The sequence below is a fragment of the Aythya marila genome, assembly GCF_965140915.1.
Source record: "Aythya marila genome assembly, chromosome: Z".
In the NCBI taxonomy this organism is placed as follows: Eukaryota; Metazoa; Chordata; class Aves; order Anseriformes; family Anatidae; genus Aythya; species Aythya marila.
The window spans coordinates 13,947,748-13,971,861 of NC_139080.1; the positions used below are offsets into that span (position 1 = coordinate 13,947,748).

The 24,114-nt window shown below is 38.6% G+C and overlaps 1 protein-coding gene across 3 annotated transcripts; it reads right to left on the minus strand.

The window, feature by feature from the left end:
- Positions 1 to 1,056: 1,056 nt before the first annotated feature.
- On the minus strand, positions 1,057 to 23,541 carry C9 (complement C9). 3 transcript variants are annotated; one of them, XM_082783219.1, is made up of 12 exons: positions 23,402 to 23,541; positions 15,609 to 15,726; positions 14,812 to 14,959; positions 13,325 to 13,472; positions 11,432 to 11,570; positions 9,930 to 10,145; positions 8,644 to 8,884; positions 7,627 to 7,755; positions 5,675 to 5,853; positions 5,191 to 5,419; positions 3,098 to 3,267; positions 1,057 to 1,217 (listed from the first exon to the last, which is right to left on the minus strand). In XM_082783219.1, exons 1-11 carry the CDS (start codon positions 23,485 to 23,487, stop codon positions 3,119 to 3,121), a joined length of 1,782 nt encoding a protein of 593 aa, XP_082639345.1. In that variant the 5' UTR covers positions 23,488 to 23,541; the 3' UTR covers positions 1,057 to 1,217; positions 3,098 to 3,118. The 3 variants fall into 3 exon arrangements, with proteins under 3 accessions (XP_082639345.1, XP_082639346.1, XP_082639344.1); XM_082783220.1 differs by having other exon boundaries at positions 15,609 to 15,702; positions 23,402 to 23,498; XM_082783218.1 differs by having other exon boundaries at positions 15,609 to 15,756; positions 23,402 to 23,493.
- Between the last annotated feature and the right edge of the window lie 573 nt (positions 23,542 to 24,114).

Sequence of the window (24,114 nt, forward strand, 5' to 3'; positions counted from 1 at the left end):
AATACATTATTCTGATATTCATGCTGGGTTTGAATTCTTGAAAATCAGTTTGAAAACATTCACCCCAAAGAATTCACCCCCAATAATTGTTGAAAATAATAAAAAGGGGGACTATTATGCTATCGACTAACAAACTAACAAATAGATGATAGATGATTGATGATTGGGCGATCACCAACCGCATGAAGTTCAATAAGAGCAAGTGCCGGGTCCTGCACCTGGGACGGGGAAACCCTGGCTGCATGTACAGACTGGGCGATGAGACGCTGGAGAGCAGCCTAGAAGAGAGGGATCTGGGGGTCGTGGTAGACAGCAAGTTGAATATGAGCCAGCAGTGTGCCCTGGCAGCCAGGAGGGCCAATCGTATCCTGGGGTGCATCAAGAACGGCATCGCTAGTAGGTCAAGGGAGGTGATTGTCCCGCTCTACTCTGCGCTGGTGCGGCCTCACCTCGAGTACTGTGTGCAGTTCTGGGCACCACAGTATAAAAAGGACATGAAACTGTTGGAAAGTGTCCAGAGGAGGGCTACGAAGATGGTGAAAGGCCTGGAGGGGAAGACGTACGAGGAACGGCTGAGGTCACTGGGCCTGTTCAGCCTGGAGAAGAGGAGGCTGAGGGGAGACCTCATTGCAGTCTACAACTTCCTCGTAAGGGGTTGTCAAGAGGCAGGAGACCTTTTCTCCATTAACACCAGTGACAGGACCCGCGGGAACGGGGTTAAGCTGAGGCAGGGGAAATTTAGGCTGGACGTCAGGAGGGGGTTCTTCACAGAGAGGGTGGTTGCACACTGGAACAGGCTCCCCAGGGAAGTGGTCACTGCACCGAGCCTGTCTGAATTTAAGAAGAGATTGGACTGTGAACTTAGGCACATGGTCTGAACTTTTGGGTAGACCCGTGCGGTGTCGAGAGTTGGACTTGATGATCCTTAAGGGTCCCTTCCAACTCAGGATATTCTATGATTCTATGATTCTATGATTCTATGATTCATGTTCTAATGACAGCAGAAGACACACACACAAAAAAAAAAAAAAAAAGGACAACACCCACTGCATCAGCTCTTCTCCATTAAGATATTTATTGGTATATTACTTTGTTTTGCTAAGCAATCATTTAAGGTGCAGGTGCTTTTAATTCACGGTGTTCTGTTGCTCTTGGGTAGCAGGCTATCTATTGGAAACTGTGATTTGTAGAACTGGTTTGGAATCCATTAATCATTTCTAAAAAGGGGGGAAAAACAGTGACAAAGTGATAGAATATAGTAACTATGACATTTGTATTAGTCAATATTTAAGTGAAACAGTATCCTTATGGCTCACCAAGAACATGATTTCACTGTGTCTCAATTATGATTGTAACATAAACTCATTATAATAAAGAAGAAATCAAATCACATGTGATGTGCAGAAGCTTTAAGTGTGGAAGCTATAAGCCAGTTTCCACTGGCTTCATCTGGAAGAGCGAGTTCTCAGCAAGTCTGATGTTATCGGGAGCCAAAGTAAAATTATTTTTGTTTTTTAAAAAGAGGTTTTAGTATACAGGAGGAAACATATCTGAATATGTATGCATTGTGTATAATCATCATGATATTTACTATTCTGACTGAAAAGGACATGTTGTTGATATATTTATTGAAGGAAGAAAATTAAGGCTGCTCATGAGATTTTAAAACAAGACCAATTGCACTGGATCAACCAAAGGCTAACTTTGTTATCCTGTTTCTAACAATAGAAAAATATCACAGACCTGGAGTATGCCCAGGAGTAGGGAAGCACATAGAAATACTTCCCCAGAACACTCTCCCATCCCAGAAAAATTGATACTTCAGAGACTACATAAATGAAGGTCATTTCTATATGTTTGAGAAACTTCTGTTAGTTTTTCATAAGGTTTCTAAAATGTGTATTTCCTTTTGGTATGTCCACTGTGTAGAAGACCAGTCTACAATTTGTTTATAATCTGCCACTTGCCAGTTTTATCTAACGTCTCCTAGTTCTTACACTTCCATCTCACACTACCCTGGATTTTACATCTCTCTGTCATATTCTCTCAGTTTTTGCTCTTCCAGCTGTGACATAACTTGTGAGATGAGTAGCTTTGATAGCATGGAGATGAGTTGCTGTAGGAAGCACTTCATAATTGTCTGATCTAGGACTAGACAGCCCACAAGTGATATCATGTTCTGCTGGCTATTCTTTCTTCAGAGTGCTTCACAAGTAGATTAGTGGACCTAACTGAACTCTGTTGAAGGTGAAAGAGCTGGCTTGGAAGAAAAGGTCTGTTACGTATCTTTGGCTCAGGTATAACTCATGTTGCAAGACCATCAAGGTGTTTCAATGGTGAAATTTGCAAAATCCTTTCCCTATTTTGTGACCTCTTTTCTTCTTGTGGCCATGAAGAAAAGAGGGAATTTATGGTAACATATTAAGCATAAAACACAAACACTTCCTCCTGGGCCTGTAAACTCTTATTGTCATTTCCAGGCAGCATGAAATCTTCTTCAGAGCAGATGAAGAAAGTTGAGATTGACCTTTCCATTCTGTGGACCAGAGCATACACCCTCAAAATCCTGCTTACATGTTTTGATTTTCTTTGCAGTATTGTATTGGAAACAGTACTCACAAAACTGTGTTGCTAAACATTCTCTTAAACTAACTTTTTCCAGGTGAAAAGTTTCAACATTACTGTAAGAGTAACTGTTGGATTTAAGCATACTACTTATCAAGTAAGAGAATTCAGACTCCCAAACTGTCTTTTTATATCATGTGCAGAAAATATATCTTTTCTCTTCCAAAGACCTAAGTTTTCTAAAGTAAAGTCTAACTGGAGGTGAAATCTGGATTTCAAGAGCTGGATTTTTAGTCTTCTTCTCCAGAACTCTCATACTTCTGTGATATAATGTTTCTCTTCAAGACATTCAAAGACAAATCTAACAATTCAGCAACTGGAGCTACCAAGTGTCTGTTTTTAAAAGTTCTACCATCACAGATTGAAATGAAACATGCAAATAAGCCTACGCATTCACTGAAATGTCTCAAATATTGGCTGACCACTCAAAACAGCAGTAACAGAGTAACAGTACTTAAGAGATGCTGCTTACCTGATTTGGAACATTTTCTTCTCAACAGGGACGTTTTTCAATGGCTTCTCCTTGGCATGGTCTGCCTCCATCTTGTGGTGTAGGATTATTACACTGGCGAGTTCGAGTGCTTTCACCATTAATGCAGGTGGACCAGGTACTCCAACAGCTCCAGCCTCCATCAGTGACAGCTGGTATTAAGACATCATACTAGGATTAGTCCAATATTTTTCTGTCTGCTGTGCAGTGACAGAAAGATCATTAATTAGAGATTTTTACCTAGCACTTCTGAGGGTTCACAAAGTGGTCCATGATTTAATTCTGATTTTTGCAGTTATGGTGACTCTGAAGATCATCACAGAATCACAGAATCACAGAATTTCTAGGTTGGAAGAGACCTCAAGATCATCGAGTCCAACCTCTGACCTAATGCTAGCAGTCCCCACTAAACCATATCCCTAAGCTCTACATCTAAACGTCTTTTGAAGACTTCCAGGGATGGTGACTCCACCACTTCCCTGGGCAGCCTGTTCCAATGCCTCACAACCCTTTCAGTAAAGAAGTTCTTCCTAACATCTAACCTAAAACTCCCCTGGCTCAACTTAAGCCCATTCCCCCTCGTCCTGTCACCAGGCACGTGGGAGAAGAAACCAACCCCCACCTCGCTACAGCCTCCCTTGAGGTACCCATAGAGAGTGATAAGGTCGCCCCTGAGCCTCCTCTTCTCCAGGCTGAACAAGCCCAGCTCCCTCAGCCACTCCTTGTAGGACTTGTTCTCCAGGCCCCTCACCAGCTTCGTTGCCCTTCTCTGCACCCGCTCAAGCGCCTCGATGTCCTTCTTGTAGCGAGGGGCCCAAAACTGAACACAGTACACGAGGTGCAGCCTCACCAGAGCTGAGTACAGGGGGACGATCACCTCCCTAGCCCTGCTGGTCACACTGTTCCTGATACAAGCCAGGATGCTGTTGGCCTTCTTGGCCACCTGAGCACACTGCTGGCTCATATTCAGCCAACTATCCACCATCACTCCCAGGTCCTTCTCTGCCTGGCAGCTCTCCAACCATTCCTCTCCCAGCCTGTAGCTCTGCTTGGGGTTATTGCGCCCCAGGTGCAGGACCCGGCACTTGGCCTTGTTGAACTTCATGCAGTTGACCTCAGCCCATCGGTGCAGCCTATCCAGATCCTCCTGCAGAGCTTTCCTACCCTCAAGCAGATCGACACACGCACCTAACTTGGTGTCATCTGCAAACTTACTGAGGGTGCACTCAATGCCCTCGTCCAGATCATCGATGAAGATATTAAAGAGGACCGGCCCCTCTTTAATATCTTCATCATTCCACCCTCTAGCATATATCCCAGCTACGCAGATTTGGCTTTTGAAAATGCCCTTGTCAGTAGCACTGTTCAAGGGCCCAGATGTTTCAGCATTTTTGTCACCCTAGGAAACTGCATGAATATCAAGTTCTAAGGTATCTGTACTTCAAAGTCTCCACTACAGGTACTGAATTTACTGCACATTATTATTATTATTATTATTATTATTATTATTATTATTATTATTATTATTATTATTATTATATTTATTATATTTATTTATTTATTTATTTTTCCCCATGTATACAACTGCATTTAGATCCGTCTTCCCCTTTGTGGACCAATCTAATATTAATCTAGCACAGTAAGTATGAAATGTGGTCATGTGTTAGCAACAACAGTGCTTTTGCAGGAAACTGAAGACAAAACAGCTTATGACATGTTGAGATTGCTTTTGTCTGACCTCAACTTACAGCCTTGGTCCTTACCATCATACCACCATCCTCCTACTTACTTAAATGTATTTGGATTGTCATTTCAAGATGCAATGATATATGTATTTGTATTGTAATTTCAAGATATAATGATATATAGGGACAAAGACTTCTATCTTAGAGTGCTTTTATCATCAAAAGAAACCAGTAACTTCTACTAAGATCCACACTCTATACCCATGAGATTTGACTGGAGTAGGAATAAGGGAGTGCTATGACATCCTTATGTCCTTGTGAAGGCTCATTTTCCCTGGATATTGTTCTAAAAACTATGCTTGTTTTAGTCCGCTTGGAGAATTTACTAACCTTCAACTCTTGTAGATTTGGGAATCTGACAAGCAATTCCCTTAAAGTAGCTTGAGCACATGCATGTACAAGCTCCATCTATCAGTACAAGGGTGCCTCCGTTTTTGCAGGGTTCACATTTGCACACACTATATTCAGTAATGTAGTCCTCAATTGCTCTTTCCAAATTTTGTTTCTTTAAATATGAATTTCTTATCTTAACTGGAACAAGTGTATGTATTGGAGAAGGCTGTGAAAGGAAAAAAAAAAAAAAAAAAAAAAAAAAAAGCACACCTTTAACAGACTTTTCTGTAGTTCTGAATACTTTTGATACCAATAAAGGAAACCATCCTTTAGTGCTGATATACACATCACTAGAATAAGCGTCTGAAGAAACTGTCAAAATGAAGAAAGTATCTGGTAGTTCATGAAACTTAGAGACTCACCTCCATTTTACAACAGAAGTTTTCAGATTCTAAGAGGCACAGATTCGAAGAGAACTTACCCGTTCCTGTATCACGACTGGTGCATCAACCAAGGACTTAGCCCACTGTATGTAATCTTCTACGTCAACCATTTTGGATCTTCGCAGTAACATTTCTTTTATTTTAACTGAAAAATCAACCTTCCCTCCATCAACTAAGGAAATAACATCATCAATGATAGCATCATCTTTATATTCTACTGCAGAAAGAAAGAAGATGAAGAATAAAGTTTAATGTCCATACTTCCTGATGAATGGTTGTCCTTCTAGCACAACCAGTCCACCTTTGTAAAATGATAATTGAGAGAGGAACCCTTCACCCACTAATCATGGTGGAATTCCATATTTCTTTGCTCATACCTATTTCGTAGGATGAAATCTATTTTGCAATTAAATTAGAAAACCCAATATCTGAAAGGAAAGAAAGGCATAGAGCAAAATGAGAGACATTATGGAGGTCATAACCAGATATTGGGTTTCCTAATTTAATTGCAAATGACCTGTCTGCATGTGTGTGTGTGTGTGTCTCCATTGGAAGCAATTGGAGATGAGGATTCAAGAGACAATTGCTGGGTAGACTAAGCATTTAAGGCCGATTACTGGAGTCACCCATAGTGTGTGTGGCATGTCTGTGTGCTGATATGCATCGTTGGTCTGCTGATCCCTACCAGTAATGTAAGTGGACGTGTGGGCCTTGGAGTATTGTATATCCAGGTGCCAAAAACAGGGTGAACAAAACAGATAGGGAACATTTACTGCATCATTTAAATGTCGAAGGTCAGCTGCTGGAGGTACCTATATAGTCTATATATATATATATTGAGGAGGGGCTGATAGACCTGAAGGTTGTGCTGCTGTGTATATGTACAAGTTCCATAAAGGGAAGTGCAGAGTCCTGCACCTGGGCAGGAACAACCCCATCCACCTATGTGTGCTGGGGGCCAACTGCCTGGAAAAAAGTTTTACAGAAAAGGTGCTGGGGATCCTGGCAGACACCAAGTTGAACATGAGCAAACAGTGTGCCCTTGTGGCAAACAAGACTAGTGGTATCCTGCACCACATAAGGAAGAGCTTTGCCAGCAGGTTGCAGGAAGTGAATTTTGCCCTCTCTTCAGGTGCCTTTAAGTTCACTTCCGGAGTAGTTTCCAATTCTGGGCTCAACGGTACAAGAGAGAGGTGGAACCACTGGAGTCCAATGAAATGCCACAGACATGAAGCATCTCTATTATGAGGAAAGACTGAGAGAGTTAGGACTGTTCAGTCTGGAGAAGAGAAGGCTCAGGGGGATCTCATCACGGTGTACTAGTATCTGAAGGGAGTCTGTAAAAAAAGTGGTACCAGGCTCTTCGCAGTGGTACCCAGTGACAGGGCAAGAGGCAAAGGACACAAACTGAAACACAGACGGTTCCTTGTGTGCATGTGGAAACACTTTTTTTTCCCGTGAGGGCGACTGAGCAAAGGATGCCCAGAGAGGTGGTGGAATGCCCAAAGAGTCATGGAGGTCTTCATATCCCATCTGGACATGGTCCTGGGTAACCTGCTCTAGTTGGCCCTGCTTGAGCAGGGGGTTTCACACCAGGTGACCTCCAGAGGTCCTTTACAACCTCAACCCTTCTGTGATTCTGTGATATTTCCATTGACTGACCTCTGTACTGATCCAATAGTGAGGGGAACAGGATGAAGCCATTGGTGCTGTTTGTGTTTGTATGAGTGCTGTGTTTCTATTTATATTGATTAGTTTGGCCATGCATATATCTATGGATGTGTTGTATATGTTGTACATGTGTGTACTGGGAACACATGCTCAGCCTAGCTTGGGAGTGTGGAATTATGGCAGCTTTACCTTTACTGGGGTACATGATCTGTCATTTCCCTAATAAATAGCAGCAACTATGTTGATTTTTGTAAGGAGAAAAAATTGTTATTTCCTTTCCTTAAGCAAAAGACATAATGTAAAATAAGGATATACTTACATTTATCCTGCATTTTGATCTTTCCGCATTTATCACCAGACATTTCAAGACTGCCCTTAATCTTGTCATATTCAACATTGACATCAAATTGATAGCCAAGACATTTCTTCACATCTTCTACACTGATATCTGGAAGCAGAAATAATTAGGTGATTATTAAAGGACAGAGTGACCAACAGCACAACGCTGCTCCATGGGAGGTTCAGACTGGACATTAGAAAAAAAATTATTTGCCATGGAGGTGTTCAAACACTGGAAGAGGCTTCCTAGCAAGGTGGTTGATGCCCCATGCCTGTCAGTTTTCAAGAGGCATTTGGATAATGCCCTTCATAATATGCTTTGACTTCTGTTTAGCCCTGAGGTAATGAGGCAGTTGGACTTGATTTTTGGTGGTCCCTTCCAACTAACTTTTCTGTTCTGTTCTGTTCTGTTCTGTTCTGTTCTGTTCTGTTCAAGGAGTGTGATTATATTATTGGAGGATAAGTTTCAGTGCTACTGGTGCTGTTGGAAATGTTTATGCTTTCTTCCTCCTATTTGTATTCTGCTTTCTCCTCTTCCATGCAATGAATATGAGGATGACTGCATTTGAAGTGTCTGCACAATTTCTAGGAAGTACTTGAATTTATTCCTTATTTTATGCCATCACCAACTCTTAGAGTTCCAGATGAATACACCGACAAGCAAACCAGATTTAAGGTTTTGACAGATTTCCTAAGCACTGGGGACCTCTTGTGAATCATATAGCACCAATTACTGTGATATTTTGAAGAGGTTTGTTTAATATTTTGTTTTCTAAGTTGTAGACTCAGAAAGCAGATTTCAAATAAGTTACAGAGACTCTCATCTCTGTTGAACTTGGATAATTTGAAGTGCCACCGGTGTGCCACAAGCCGAACACATTGAATTGTGCTGTTCTTAGTAGTGTTATATATACACAAGTCTATCCTCATCCACCTCTTTATGACTGGAAACTTGGTGCCAATCTGCATCTTCTAGCTAGACCAACAAAACACATACCTAAGAGAGACATAGCATGATTATCCAGAACATACACAAGTTCATATTTTCCTCCCACAGCTCCAGAGGCTGCATAGTGAGTTCCATAATCTTCTAGGAATTTGAAATATTCCCCCTTATCGTATTCAGCAGGCAGAAAATTTAGATCGTCAAGGAAAGTATCTGTGAGACGGATATCACGACTCCGCATTTGGAATCTTCCCAGCTGAATCTTTCCTTTTACATGTAGAAAGGTTTGGTTCTGAATACAGGGAGAATAAAACAGATGAGAGAACCATTCTGGTATGAAATACAGCAGGAAAATATGTTTTATTTTACTTATAAAGAAACTGCAGCCCTTTTAAACATGGTATTCAGTCTAGCATTTTGGACACGAACTTGTTAAATTGAAACAAAACTTCTCCAATCTACACTGAGGAAGAGGCAAGAAATTTAGACTTCTTCATTTCTTGCATTTTTGCAGAAGTCTTCCTTTGTTAATTGCAGCAAGCCCTTTATGATCCATTTGATGACAAGTTCTTCTCTTTAGGTACAATATCTAAAGATTCTGACTTTTATAACAGAAAAATAATTCCACATGGCTTGCCAGATAACAGAAGCTAGTTCCTGCATGCCTATTGAGGTCAGATGGAGTTTAGTCTTTGTTTATAGTTAAAGCAGAACTACACTCTCTCTTATTGTGGATCACTTCTCTGTTATTCTCAGACTGTCAGCATGAAAGGCTCCAATAAAAAAAAAAAATAAATCCACCCTTGCATCTTAAAATGAAAATTTATCAAGAAAAAAATCCTTTCAAGGCATGTGAGCCATATATACATTTTAATTGTAGTATTTACTAACCAATATACTCATACGTTACACTCTATATTTTTATATCATAGTCTAAACTAGGACCTAGCAGCTGCCTGTACCACATGACATCTTGTGAAATAGTTGCAGTTAAGACTCTAAGTAAACACATGCCTTCCAAACCCCATTATTTTCTGTAGTACTTCTGTGACCTCCTTAACAGCAGTGCCTAGTAGGAGGTATATAAAAGGAATTTAACAGCTGACCATTTAAAAGATGTTAAAATGCTGACTCAAAGGCTTTTAGAAGTGACAAAATTCTTCAGGCATCTACATTTCCATGAAGAAAGTTTTGTAGGTACAAATATTTCTGCCATTCAGCAAAAATCCCTTACTTTCTTGTTGTCCCTGGGCTCTTCCTGCTTTTATGCTAACACTGTTTAAATTTTACTATTTATAAAATGATTACATTAAATACTCAAGCGTGATTAAACTTACCCTTTCTGTGAATCTAGTCAACATAGATCCTAAATTTGTACTCTTGCTATAGTAAAACTTTAAGTTTCCTCCTGCAGTTTTGTTACTTCCTGAAGTAGGTGTGTATTTCAGAGACAGGCCAATGTTGAAGCTTTTTTGTTTGTCCATATACACCTCTCGTATCATTTTTAGATGATCACGATAGAACTCAGATGTGAAGGTTTTGCCCGCTTTTGTCTTAGAAAAGAAGATGAAAAGCTTATATGAGAAGCCAGAACAGATAGTAACAGGAAAATCTGTGTAGCACTTTGAATTTGCACATTTTACTTATCAAGAACAACAAAAACAACAACAAAAAATTATAAAAAAACAAGCACTTATGTGAATAGAGCAGAGAACCATTAGGGCTGTGAAGCAGCTACCTGTCTACTTCATATGGTATCCAAACTGACTTTGAACTTAAAGAGTAATTAAAAGAGAAGATATTTTATCTGAATAGCAAAATAATTCCACAGAATGTATTAGTAAAGGCTTCATGACATTCAGGAATAGAAAAATATGTTCTGACAGAAAAAAAAAAAAAAAACTTTTTTTTTTTTTCTTCTCCTTGAAAATTTTCAATTTTCCTTGGAAATACACATTTAAATCTCTAAATAATTTGACTCTGCTAGAGAATGGGATTCAGTAAAAAAGAGTAATTTGATTTATCTTGATTCTCTCAGAACCTCATGGGAGTTTTTATGCAGTTTCCTTGTATATTCAGCCACTCCTGAGACCCAGGCTCCCAAGACTGTCCGTATCTTTTTATCTCCATTTGTGGTCAGAAACTGCTATGGAAAAAAAGCCCTCATTAAGTGGAGAGATGATGCTGTCCAAGAACAGATGTGATGTAAGTAACAAGTCTCATCTTTAGAAGAAAACAGGAACACAATGCCTTAATGGCAGTGTATATTTATTTTTTATTTTTTTTTCCCCACAAATTAAATATATATATATATATACACTAACACATAACAGAATTGCATTGAAAGTTTTTTGTTTGTTTGTTTGTTTGTTTGTTTTGTTTTGTTTTGTTTTAACAACAGGAGAGAGAAACTTGTCACTGATTAAGATACTTAGAGAGCACCAGAGTATCAAAATGTTCTGCCTTCCTTTTTATCACAGTCTTTTGTGTGTCCTTGAAAAAGTTTTGATTGATGCTTTATCCAGTAAAATTAGGTATAGTATTCAGTTTTTTACATCTCCTATGCATATCATCCAACCATATGGTAAACATTCCAGAGACACTTTCATTTACTATACACAGGAGCAACAATAAACGTGTGGTAAATTACCTGCAACAACTGAGTTTAATTGCTAAGGCATATGATAACATAACCAGTTTCCCTCCGGACTTTGCTGGCAGTATGAGGCTTAAAAGCTGCTGCTAACTTATTTAAAGAGGTTTCAGGCCTTCTGAGAGGAAGTCAAGATTCAGCATTCATTTTAAACATTCTAACTTGCATAGAAGAACTTAGACTTACATCATAATTGAGAACACCAACATTCCATGGCTTGCGGTAATATGTCCGTGTGTTCCCATCACGAACCCTTTCACAAAGACCATTGAAAAACTCATTGTCAAATGGGCTGGCCATTGGCTGCATCCCTAAAACATTGATTCTGCAATAGAAATACAGGACAGGTTATGCTTCAAAAAAGAAGGTGTCAGCACATGTAGTTTGGAAGCAATGGTGTTATGAAAGGAAAAGCCTAATTTTTGTAAGAGATGAATAGGGGCAAGGTACCTGCTCCACCATGGCAGTTTGTCTCATCCTTTGTTTTCTTAATTTCTCATTCATGTAATGGATAAAATACTACATATGTGTAAAGCACTTTATTTTAAAGGTCATATATTAGAAAGAAACAGACAAATAAAAGATAGATAATGCAGTAAGAACCTTAGGAATGGAAGGAGAGAATAAACATTTCTTCTTGAACAACATGTTTGTGAGGAATCATTAAATTATAGTATAGATTATAGTATATATACATATATATATAGATTTTTTTTTTTTTTTTTTTTTTCCCCTGCATAACTCATTATTATTTTGTTTGCTGTTAGGAACTTTGGTATCAAGAATGCACAAGATTCATGTAGAAGGAATATACAACTGCTCCTAGCTTTGTCTCCTCTCCCAGGGAGTGACTTAGAGGAGTAACAGAACTCCCTGGAGAGCAAATCTGAACCACTGCAAACCCTGAAACCACATTGACTATGTAGTTCTACACATCTATCTACCAGTGTACAAGAATTGCTTCTGAAAACAGCTGCTCATTTGGGGATTCTATGTTGTTTATTGGCTTTCTAACTCCTTCATAGATTCGAATCTTTCCAGGAAGCACAGTGTTTATGTCTGATACATGTACCTAACTAACTGCAGAAAATGGTTATCAGTGCATCTAAATTGGCAGCATTGGGTACCGCAGATGTGCATCTATGCATTTCTCATGGAAGACATCAGCAATGGTTTTTAAAAGAAATAATAAAGTAGCTTCTTCTTCTTCTAAAATAATAATAATAATAATAATAAAGGCCCATCTGTCTTAGTTCCCCATACTACGAAGGCAGAGATTTTGCTCTTGTGCAGTCATACTGTTGCAAGATGAAACGCAGGATGCACCCTTTTCATTTAAACACAAGGTGGTGCTGTAGTATACTTTTATTTTCCTCTTCTGTTCCTGTTTGGATAGCTGTCTTTTGACTCAATTTGTCACACAGTATGTCACACCTTCTTTCTGTTTGAAATTAAATATATACAGTATGGTCTGAGAAAAGAAAGATAAATTTTCGACTTAGATTAATGAGGAAAACTATAAATGAATCAAGATCTGGGGAAGTGAAGAACAATAATGAAAAAAACCCACCCTATAGGCAGAGTGTTGTTGCAGTAAGGCAGCCTGTAGTATAAAATAATCAAGGGAACTTTTCTCCCTTTTAGATTCTCATGTTAGTAAAGTAATGGGGAATGACTGATTCCTTATTAATTATCACTTGAAAAGATATGTGTATATATATATATAAAAGATATATATATATATATAAATATAAAATATACCTATATATTTTATGCTTAAATAATGTGTTTTAAAAATACTAATGTAATATCTATGTATGAGTCTGCATATTAACATAATGATTGATCAACTTAGTATTCACAGTCTGGATAAATATTTATCCTCCCCAAGTACACAATATCAAAAGTAGTCAGGTGTTTTTCTGAAAGCTATGTTGCATTTCCGAATACAAATGAAACCATGATTCCTCTTTTGGGAATGCCAGTGTCCCAGCATTTTCAGTTGGCTTTGGAGACAATCCTAGACTCTTCACAATGTCAAATACATTTATTTTTTTTCTTTTTCCCTTCATTACATACCCTTGCCCTGCAGTCCTGCCAACTTCAGACACATCAATATCATGGTTACGGCATGGTGATCGTGGTTCAGATTCACAGTTATCTTCATCAGAAAAATCTCCACAGTCATTATCCACATTACACACAAGCCGTCGCTTTATGCATCGACCTAATTAAAAAAAAAAAAAAGTTATTGAATGAATCCAATTCTTTCCAAGATGGACATTAAGTGACACCCCTACCTATTCTTCATTGAGGTTTTTCTTTTTGTATAGTTTCACCAGTTTCACAAAGAATTTTCTCTCTTCCTCCTTAGAATGAAAAAAAAAAAACACTAAAAAACAAATAAACAGAAAACCCCACCATACTATTCAATCTGCTTATTAATTTACTGAGATGGAGAACGGCTGTCATTTGCAGAAAGTTATCATTTCTTGTGGTTATTTCTATATTAATTTTTCATTATTCGATTTTTTTAATGTATTAGGAGAATACAGGAAGACATTACTCCAATATCAGCAAAGAATTATTTCTTAATTATTTAAATTGTTACTATTTGGAGAACATGAATTATAATGATTGATATTCTAATGCAACAGTGAAAAACTAATTCTGCTGATGTCAGATATCACAGTTTATACACAGATTGATTTTTTTTTTCTTATAGAATTTAAAGATTTGAATAAATTTAGCCCTAAGATAATAATAGTAATAAAACCGTTTGTTAATATGAACTATTTCACCTGTAAATGTCACACAATGGCTTTGAACTAATAATTAAATACATGCTTTTTAATTTTTCTTTCTCTACTTGGACTTCACAGAAAGATACAATACTGACAATAGCTTGGAACTCAAAATTCACCTAGCATCTTTCCTTTCCTGTTTTGATTAGTTTTAATTAACTTATTCTGTTTTCATTTGTGACGAACCTTGAATTCATCTAATTCATATGCCATGACTGTATTACTTTATAAATTAAGATCTTTGAATCTAGAGACTTGTTGGTCCCCAGTACCATACCATGTTAGTCATTATGCCTCCCTATCCATTTTGCTAGAATTCCTTCAGTCCTAGCTTTGTCCCAGTGATTTTTCATAAAACAGGATTCTATACCAGATGGAACGGGAATACTAGAAGAAAGAACAGTCTGTGGATAGCTTTTAAACATGGAGTGAAAAAAAAGGGAAAATAATTTAGATCTGAGGCATATTATTTTGACAGATGGAAGGAATGTACCCCTTTCTCAAGCATTCTTTATCTTTTTGCTTTTGATCTTATGGCTTTGCAACCCACTTATCTACACATTCAGGACTGTCTTTAATCCTTAGCAACAATGTTCTGCTTCAGAAAATCATCCCCAAATAGAAAAGCATTGAAGCATATACCCTGTTTTGTGTATGCATTTTGACTTCAGTGCAAACTGATTGAACTTCTTCATAGAACTGCGTGAGATGTGATTTGCTGAACTATTGCACAACTCATGATGGTATGGAAACAAAACCTACCAGAATTGCATTGAAAGTCAGCACCACAGTCTGGTTCTATTTCTTCAGGACAGACTTGGTCACTTTCACAGTTCTGTGTATCTCCTAAAGTCTCCACACACGATTTTCCACCAAACTGGCCAAATCTTTCAATACTTCTAGAACGAAACTTAAAATATAAATAGCAGTTTTAATATTGCTTCAAGACAAAAGAGAAGACATACCAGAACTGCAGAATTTCCACTGAACTTAGAACTTCTCAAAATGAGGCATCTTTGGTGAAATTATTGGTTGAAAAATCATAGACACAGCTTATGTTGTAAATTTGTAGGAACATTGAATCAGTATCTTAGCAAATATATTTTTCACTCCCCCCCCCAAAAAAAAATAAAAAAAAATATCATACACATTTTATATGCTTTCAAGTCTTTCATTTTTTGGTAATCTTATAAGAACTCCCCTAAGAAAACAAAAATCTTAGTTTTTGCTAAAAAGATTGCTTCTTATTTTAAAAGGGAAAATCTATTAAAAAGTGATGCTCTTTACAGAAACAGAAACATTTACGTGGCCATAAAAGATTTTTTCTGTCAACAAAATTTTTTCAATTACAGCTCTTGAATGGTTTTGTACATCTGGATGTAGTCTTACTTACTGTTATGGCTTCAGGTCTGAAATGATTATGGGTTTAATCAAATCACAAACATTCAATATGAAAAGTTGCAATATGATATTTTCCCACAACCAAAAGGCAGACAGATAACTTTTTTTTTTTTTTTTTTCTTTTTTCCTTGTTACAAAGACTTCCAACTACAGCTTACCCTTTGGTTGGTGCATGGGTCACAGGGCCCCCACTCACTCCAGCTGGTCAGTTTACAGTCTATTGGGTATGGAGCATTCAGTTCTCTTGTCTCCCTGTGGAAAGCTTTTTCTGAAGAGCTGTCAAACAAAACATTCCAGGACAGTACACTAAAATAACATTTGAATTTGCATTTAAACCATATACCAATATTTTGGAAGCACTTTCAAGTTGTTTTCTCCTTTACTTTTATAGCAGTTCTTGGTACACAAAATGTATAGACCACTGCTTAACCTTAAGCTCTTTGCTGATTTAAAATTATGCTTTAAAAAATATCATTTACTCAGCCTGCTTTTTTCCCCCTTTTTTAGATCATTATGCATACTCATACTTCTTGTGGGTTGTGCTATTGAAGAGAATCATACAATAATACACAGAGAATATCTGCAGTTCCCCTATTCAAAGAGTGAATATACTCTGCATACTTAAAGCTAAATACAAAGACACAGCAGTACATCTCAAATTGTTATAGTACTTCATAAGTACAAAAAGGAGGACTAAGGAGAATCTCCATCCTTTACTGGTTGAGGGGGGAAACTTAGTTACAAGAGATAAGTAAGGAAAAGGCTGAGGTGCTTAATGCCTTCTTTGCCTCAGTCTTTAGTGGCAAGAGCAGTTGTTCTCTGGATACCCAGTACCCTGAGCTGGTGGAAGGGGATGCACCAGGAAATGGTTGGCAACCTGCTACAGCGCTTGGATGTATGCAAGTTGATGGGGCTGGATGGGATCCACCCGAGGGTACTGAGAGAACTTGTGGAGGAGCTGGCCAAGCTGCTTACCATCATTTATCAGAAGTCTTGGCTATCAGGGGAGGTCCCAGTTGACTGGTGGCTAGCAAACGTGACGCCCATCTACAAGAAGGGCGGAGGTTAGACCCAGGGAACTATAGGCCTGTCAGTTTGACCTCAGTGCCAGGGAAGTTCATGGAGCAGATTATCTTGAGGGTCATCACATGGCACTTGCAGGGCAACCAGGCGATCAGGCCCAGTCAACATGGGTTTATGAAAGGCAGGTCCTGCTTGACGAACCTGATCTCCTTCTATGACAAAGTGACGTGCTTAGAGGATGAGGGAAAGGTTGTGGATGTGGTCTATCTTAACTTCAGTAAGGCCTTTGTCACCATTCCCCACAACATTCTCCTCAAGAAATTGGCTGCTCATGGCTTGGACTGGTGTATGCTTCGTTGGGTTAAAAACTGTCTGGATAGCCAGGCCCAAAGAGTTGTGGTGAATGGAGTCAAATCCAGCTGGAGGCCGGTCACTAGTGGCATTCCCCAGGGCTCAGTACTGGAGCCAGTCCTCTTTAATATCTTTATTGATGATCTGGATGAGGGGATCGAGTGCACCCTCAGTAAGTTTGCAGGCGACACCAAGTTAGGTGCGTGTGTTGATCTGCTCGAGGGTAGGAAAGCTCTGCAGGAGGATCTGGATAGGCTGGACCAATGGGCTGAGATCAACTGTATGAAGTTCAACAAGGCCAAGTGCTGGGTCCTGCACCTGGGGCAGAACAACCCCAAGCAGCGCTACAGGCTGGGAGATGAGTGGTTGGAAAGCTGCCAGGCGGAGAAGGACCTGAAAATATTGGTGGATAGTTGGCTGAATATGAGCCAGCAGTGTGCTCAGGTGGCCAAGAAGGCCAACAGCAGCCTGGCTTGTATAAGAAGCAGTGCAGCCAGCAGGGCTAGGAAAGTGATTGTCCCCCCTGTACTTGGCTTTGGTGAGGCTGCACCTCAAGTAGTGTGTTCAGTTTTGAGCCCCTCACTACAAGAAGGACATGGAGGTGCTTGAACGAGTCCAGAGAAGAGCAACGAAGCTGGTGAGGGGTGTGGAGAACAAGTCTTATGAGGAGTGGCTGAGGGAGCTGGGCTTGTTCAGCCTGGAGAAAAGGAAGCTCAGGGGCGCACTCTACAGGTAGCTTAAAGGAGGCTGTAGCGAGGTGGGGGTTGGTCTATTCTCCCATGTACCTGGTGACAGGAGGAGGGGGAATGGGCTGAAGTTGTACCAGGGGAGGTTTAGGTTGGATTTTAGGAAAAACTTCTTTACATTTGGCATTGGAATGGGCTGCCCAGGGAAGTGGTTGAGTCACCATCCCTGGAGGTCTTTAAAAGACGTTTAGATGTAGAGCTTAGTGATGCAGTTTAGTGGAGGACTTATTAGTGTTAGGTCAGAGGCTGGACTGGGTAATCTTGGAGGTCTCTTCCAACCTAGATGATTCTGTAATTCTGTGAAATTGGTATAGTACTTCAATATATATTTCTAATTTCTCAACTTATTAACTGTGTGGGGTTGCCCTAAGCATAAATAAATGTTTAAATATTTTCCTGAGTTAAAAGAAGGCTCATAAATAAAAGTATTACTTGTTAACTGTCTAACTTACATAGTTGGATAAAGCAGACAAATGTTTAGTTATCTAAGTATTCTTCAGCTTGCTGAGTTGAATACTTTGCCAGTTAAATTTCAGCCAAAGGCTTTCATTTTCTGGAGTGACTCTTCATTTTAGTGCCCAGTTTTAAATACTAAAACATTTCTGGCTTTCAGTAAGTGAAGGGCCGTCACTTGATAGAAACTGAGTTTCTTGAAAGTGCCTACAGCTAGACATTAAAAAACTGATGCCCTGTAGAATGACCCTTCTGTTCTGAAAAACAAATCCAGTAGTTTACTGCTGACCTTAACCTCACAGGTAGTAGTGCTGAAAGCAAAAGAATGATGGGGTATAGATACCTAACTTTTACTCTTTATCATTTACACCAGTTTTGACATTTAAATGCTGAGTATTCATCCACTGCAAGGCAATTCTATCTCTGCACCTCTCCACATCAATGCTGCTCCCTCTGTTCTACAGTGGGCCCCCTTTTTTTTGCAGGTCCCAGCTGGTTGGCAGATCTGCAGCTCCTGCAGTGTGATGTATGAGCTTTCGTTGCAGGTAGTGCATTGCCCTCCACTCTTTGACCTCCCTCCCTTATACAAATACATGAAGAAACCAAACAAATGTAACCTGATTCCACAAAATTGAGAAATCTGTTGTTTGGACAAGGAAGATACATCAGTCAGTTCAGCTTTGGAGTGCTATATATTGTATGTTCAGGTTACATACATAATAAACTGTTAGTGAGACACTAAGTAGACCTATGTTTTGTTCCAGTCATTGAATCTTAAGTAGCTTGGTTGCCACTGGGTAGTTGTGCAACTCTTCATACGTACACTCAGCTCACCCATATTAGCTCTGATGCCTCAAACTTTCCACTGTCACACACACCAGCAGTAAACAGGCGCTGCAGCTGCTGCTGGTAGTATTCATAACACACACTCCCACTGTCCTGCCTGTGGATCCTAAACAACTTTTCCCAGAAGCCTCTTAACCTTAACCCAAGGCCTGCAATATATGGACCCCAGACAGAGGATGTTGCTTTTAACAGGTGAGACTCTAAAAAAAGGAGACAGCAAAAAGCATCCATATGCCCAATATCTCTGGGTAGTAGCAATGAGATAAGCAGAGAGTTAAAAATCCTTTCCATGCAATGGAAATGCAACGGACCTCTCAAAATCTGGTAGGGAAGTGTGAAGCTATTTTGTGTACTAAGCACCAGGAATTGGTGTAGCTAGCACAGAATGTGCATCCAACCTTGTGAAAAGTCAATTTTATATGTAATTCCCTTTCACTAACTTTGTGCTGGACTCTAAATCAAAATCAATAACATCTAAACTAATTATCTGTTGTTGGCATCTGAAAGGGTTGAGAGCTTGGGAAATGACATTGAGTACTTGCTTTGTTCTTGCTACTTTTTCTTGGAGCATACTCTAATGGCCACTACCAGAAACAGACTTTTTTTTTTTTTTTTTTTTTTTTTTTTCCCTGTCTCTACTCTGATTCAGCAATTAGATTAGATCAATCACTGTACTCTTAATCTGAACCTTTTATTTTACTTTTATGTTGTTAATTAGTGGTTGAACTTTATTTTTCCAGTGCTGTTGGGGTTTACAGATCCCTAAGCTTTTTGGAAGGTGCATGTACTTCAAAGATTGACTAAGTATGCATGCTTACATATTTGAGACAAACATTTCAGTCTAGGTAACCTATTTGAAATAATTCCACCTTAAGCTGCACTGCAGTCACACTTACTTTGTGCGACATTAAGAATGGATTTATAACTCAAATTAGGAAGGAAAGAAAAGGAAAAAAAAATATATGTATATCTCATCTCACAGAAAATTCTATAGAAGGGGTAAATTCCTAGAAGGTAGAAGTTGGATGCAACATGCACAAGTTGCCTCAGGATAAGTGCTGTCTGAATACAAAAAATCTTTACCAAGAGAACAATTAAATATTAGAATAGATTCTCCAGGAAAAAGGTAGAATGTCTCTCACTGACAATATTAAAGAATGCTTGTCAGGTGCCCTAGATAACCCAAACCAAGGCCCTGCTTTCAAGTGAATGTTTGTACCAGCTCTTCAGAGGTCCCTTCTATGCTAGACTTTTCCATAACTCTACAGTTCTATGAATTTCTGAGAAGTCATAAGATATTTTAAGTTTGATATAGCCCATCTGCCATCCAACACCTTCAAAACCAATTTCATTGCCTGCAATTAGCTCATCTTTACAAATATTTCAGCTATACTAAAATTTACTGTAACTTCCTAAGTAGAAAATTGTACAGCAGGTTTTCAAAGCATTGTCTTTTACATATTTTTCAAAACTCTGCATGACATCATCAGAGGAAAGAAACAGAAAATCAGTGTTCTAGCAAGTGGATAAGAATCATCTTATTCTTCCCTATATCTATGAGTATGGCATTTATATGTACTTACTGATGTGAGACTATAAATCTCAAAGAGTAACACCACCTACACTAGTATTTTGGGGAAAAGGTTGACAAGTTTTTCTTAAAAATAGAAGTTGGAGCCCACAGACACTAAACCTTAAATATACATTGGGACACCTAGTAGGATTTCTACAAGTACTTGGATATCTTACTCCTAACAATAACCAAGCATTAAGGTATTATGGAATTTTATGTTGAAATGCATTTCTGAACATTTATGATATTAAAAATGCAGCCAAAACCCTTTGCAGAAGTTAAGAATGGTCTATGAAGAGCAATGTCTATGAGTAGAACCTAAAGAAGGGACCAGACTCAAGCTGTGAGAATCCTTAGATTCTACATTAAAGTTTCTTATAAAAAATTATTTTGAGTCTGCAGTAAAAAATAATAATAGTAATAATAACAACAACAAAACAGGCAGGAAATGCCAAGTTGAACTTTTCAGTGCAAACTGAAGTTTTGCCTTCAACTGTCTTTCCACAAACTGGAGGCGATGGTGGTCTTTGAGCTTTCAGCCAGCGCAGGTGTTTAAACAAGCTCAACCTAGCAACTTATGCAAGAATATTCATTCTGAGTGAGTACGTATGAGTGAGTACGTGAGTACTTATGCACATTGGTCCCTTCCAGATTTGGACACAAGTTTCACAGGATTTGTTGCAAGTCCAGCTTTGAGGTTTTGGATCTAATCGACATTACAGCAGGAAAAAAAAAAAATCAGAAAAAAAAGCATTGTGAGTGAACGTCATGAACTCTGAAATGGAGCCCTATTTATATTGATCTGGAAATTCAAATGGACACCCATGGAAAAAGCATTTTATTGAGCAACATTGTTTAGAAAGACAGAGATGAGGAAAACTGAGTTTTTCCACTTCCATATTTTATTCTCAAAAAATGATGGAAGTGGATAAGTCTTATGAGGAACAGTTGAAGGAGCTGGGGTTGTTTAGCTTAGGGAAAAAAAGGGTCAGGAGACCTTACTATACTTTGCAATTACCTTAAAGGAGGTTGTAGTGAGGCAGGAATAGGGTTCTTCTCCCAGTCACCAAGTGATAAGATGAGGGGAAATGGCCTCAAGTTGCACCAGGGGAGGTTTAGGTTGTATATTAAGAGAAATTTCTTTACTGAAAGAATTGTATTGCATTGGAATAGGCTGCCCAGGGAAGTGGTTGAGTCACCATCCCTGGAGGCTTTCAAGAAACATGTAGATTCAAAACTTAGCAGTAAGATTAGAGGTGGACTTGTCAGTACAAGGTTAAAGGTTGGACTCGATGATCTTAAGAGTTCTTTTCCAACCTGAATGATTCTACAATTAAACCCAGGGAGAAAGTGTTACAGAAAAGTCATGCTGAAACAGGAGATGTTGAGGCACGCAATTTAAATATCAAAGAAAAGAAAGCATTTCAGTTTCTAAGAGTGTCACTGAAGGTGGTAAATCAGAGCAAGAATTTTAGAGACAAGTACGGAAACCAAAATACTTTCTGTGCTATCCATCACTGGGAAGGTTTGAGGAATGGAAGAATGATCTTTTGAAAGAAAAAGGCGTTTCACAATCAGTACACAAAAATTGCTTTCACCTGTCTTAGATTGCAAACTACTTTATTGGCAGCTTCAAGCCAACCAGCCTTGGTGATTTGTTATTGATCCATACATCAAAATACAGAGCTATTCAGTCCATCATTTAAAAAACTGATGACTTGAGAAAGAGGGTTGGTCTGATAGATAAAACAGACCAACAAAGAAGTCATCGCTTCCCTGTAATTGAAGGCATGATAGCATTACATGACAATGAACTTAAACTGTTCCCCAGGGACATAGTCACAGCACCAAACCTGTCAGAGTTTAAGAAGCATTTGGACTGTGCTCTTAGTCAAATGGTCTGAGTTTTTGGGTAGACCTGCGTGGTGCTAGGAGCTGGACTTGATTATCCTTGGGATGTTCTATGATACAACAACTGCAGCTGCTAGTGCCATTGGCTACGAGGGTCTGGCCCACGTTGCCTGCTTCAGAAGTCTTATATTCTAGCTGGATTATTGATAAATGAATATATCAAAGCTATGTTCTAGTTAGATCTGGATGCCCAATTAACCATTACCAAAAACAAGGAAAGGGAGAAACATAAAGACTTATGGTTTTGAAGGCTCTTTTTTCAAAGTCAGTTTGGCTATTTCAAACATCAATAGCAGTATCCAGCCTCAGGCCTAGACACTCATGCAAGAAGCAACTTTTTTTTTTTTTTTTTTTTTTTTTAATACAGCATTCATGCCATCACAAAACACTTCACATACCACAATATAAGTCTTAATGCAGGCAGACCCTGATTCATTCGTAATGTGCATTTGGCTATTAAGACTTACATTCTTATACCACTTAGTACTGTCTATTCTCATAAGTGAGATATAGACCAGTCAGAGCTGTTTCTGGTTGTGTAGTTATTCAGTTTTCAAATGATGTTTTAATAGAGACTGAGCCTGTAGTCCTCCTCCTTCTAGCGATGCATATACTGAAAACCGAAGGCTATCCAAATTAGAGATATACAGTCTAGGAGACTTGAGATACTAATATAAGTACTACCAGTATAAAATTGTGCATCTTCAGAAATATAATGATTGAGATTCTATTATATTTTCACACTCAGCATGTAACGGAAAAAAGCTGCTTGAGCTCCACCCTTGCTATAAGAATATAAGAGTAAGAATACAGCTTCAACAGCTATCAGTGTAATTGATGGCAAAATAAGTGAAGTGAATAAACCATTTTGATTTACTTCTTGAAGAAAAAACAACAACAACAACAAAACAACAACTTCAAGGAAAGAAGTTCCTGTGTTCACCAAATATATAAGCAAGCTGCCAGTAGAAATGTTCACATTGGTGGCTTATGCTATGTTGGAGAAAAAGAATAGCACAGGCAACTATAGAAAACTGAGGACTCTTACCTTCTGCTTTCTCCCGAAAGTGAGGCAGACACCTCTAAACTGCATAATATGAATATTAGCTGCAGGATAACATGCATGCTTCTCATTTTGTGTCTGAGCAGGAAAGAAATCCTGAAACTGAATTTGCAAATTCTTTATTTGTTCTGTTTGTTATTTATTACCAAGAGGAGAAAAAAAAAAAAAGGCAGCACTTACTGAAAAATGCCAGTTGCTAGCCAAAACTGACTTACGGTAAGTGCCCTAAAGTCCACTTTTCAGAAAGTTTGGCTTTTTCCTCTACTTTATACTATTTCCCAATCTCCATAGTTTCACAATGAAAGAGCATTTACTAGTATTTTTTAAATATAGGGAAGATGCTTTCTATTCAATTAAAATAAATTAACTGCTTAGTAACAGCAATCATAGTGACTTACATAAGGAACAAGTAGTTCCTAAAGCAGAGCTGTTTACAAGGGTGAATTCAGTTTCTAACATGTTTGGAATCCTCTTTTGTTGCATTTGAGGAAAAAAAAGTCCTAGCATTCCTCCTCTCCCCCCCCCCCCCCAAATGCCAATATAAAAGAGCAACACAATTTTTTTTTTTTTTTTTTTTGATGTTTTGAAGTAGGCTTCTAGTTTTCACTCTGTCACTCAAACCTCAAACATGAGCTACTCTTTAGAAAGTAATTCTTATTCAACAGTTTTTTATAATTCAGATTTAAGGCACTGTGTTA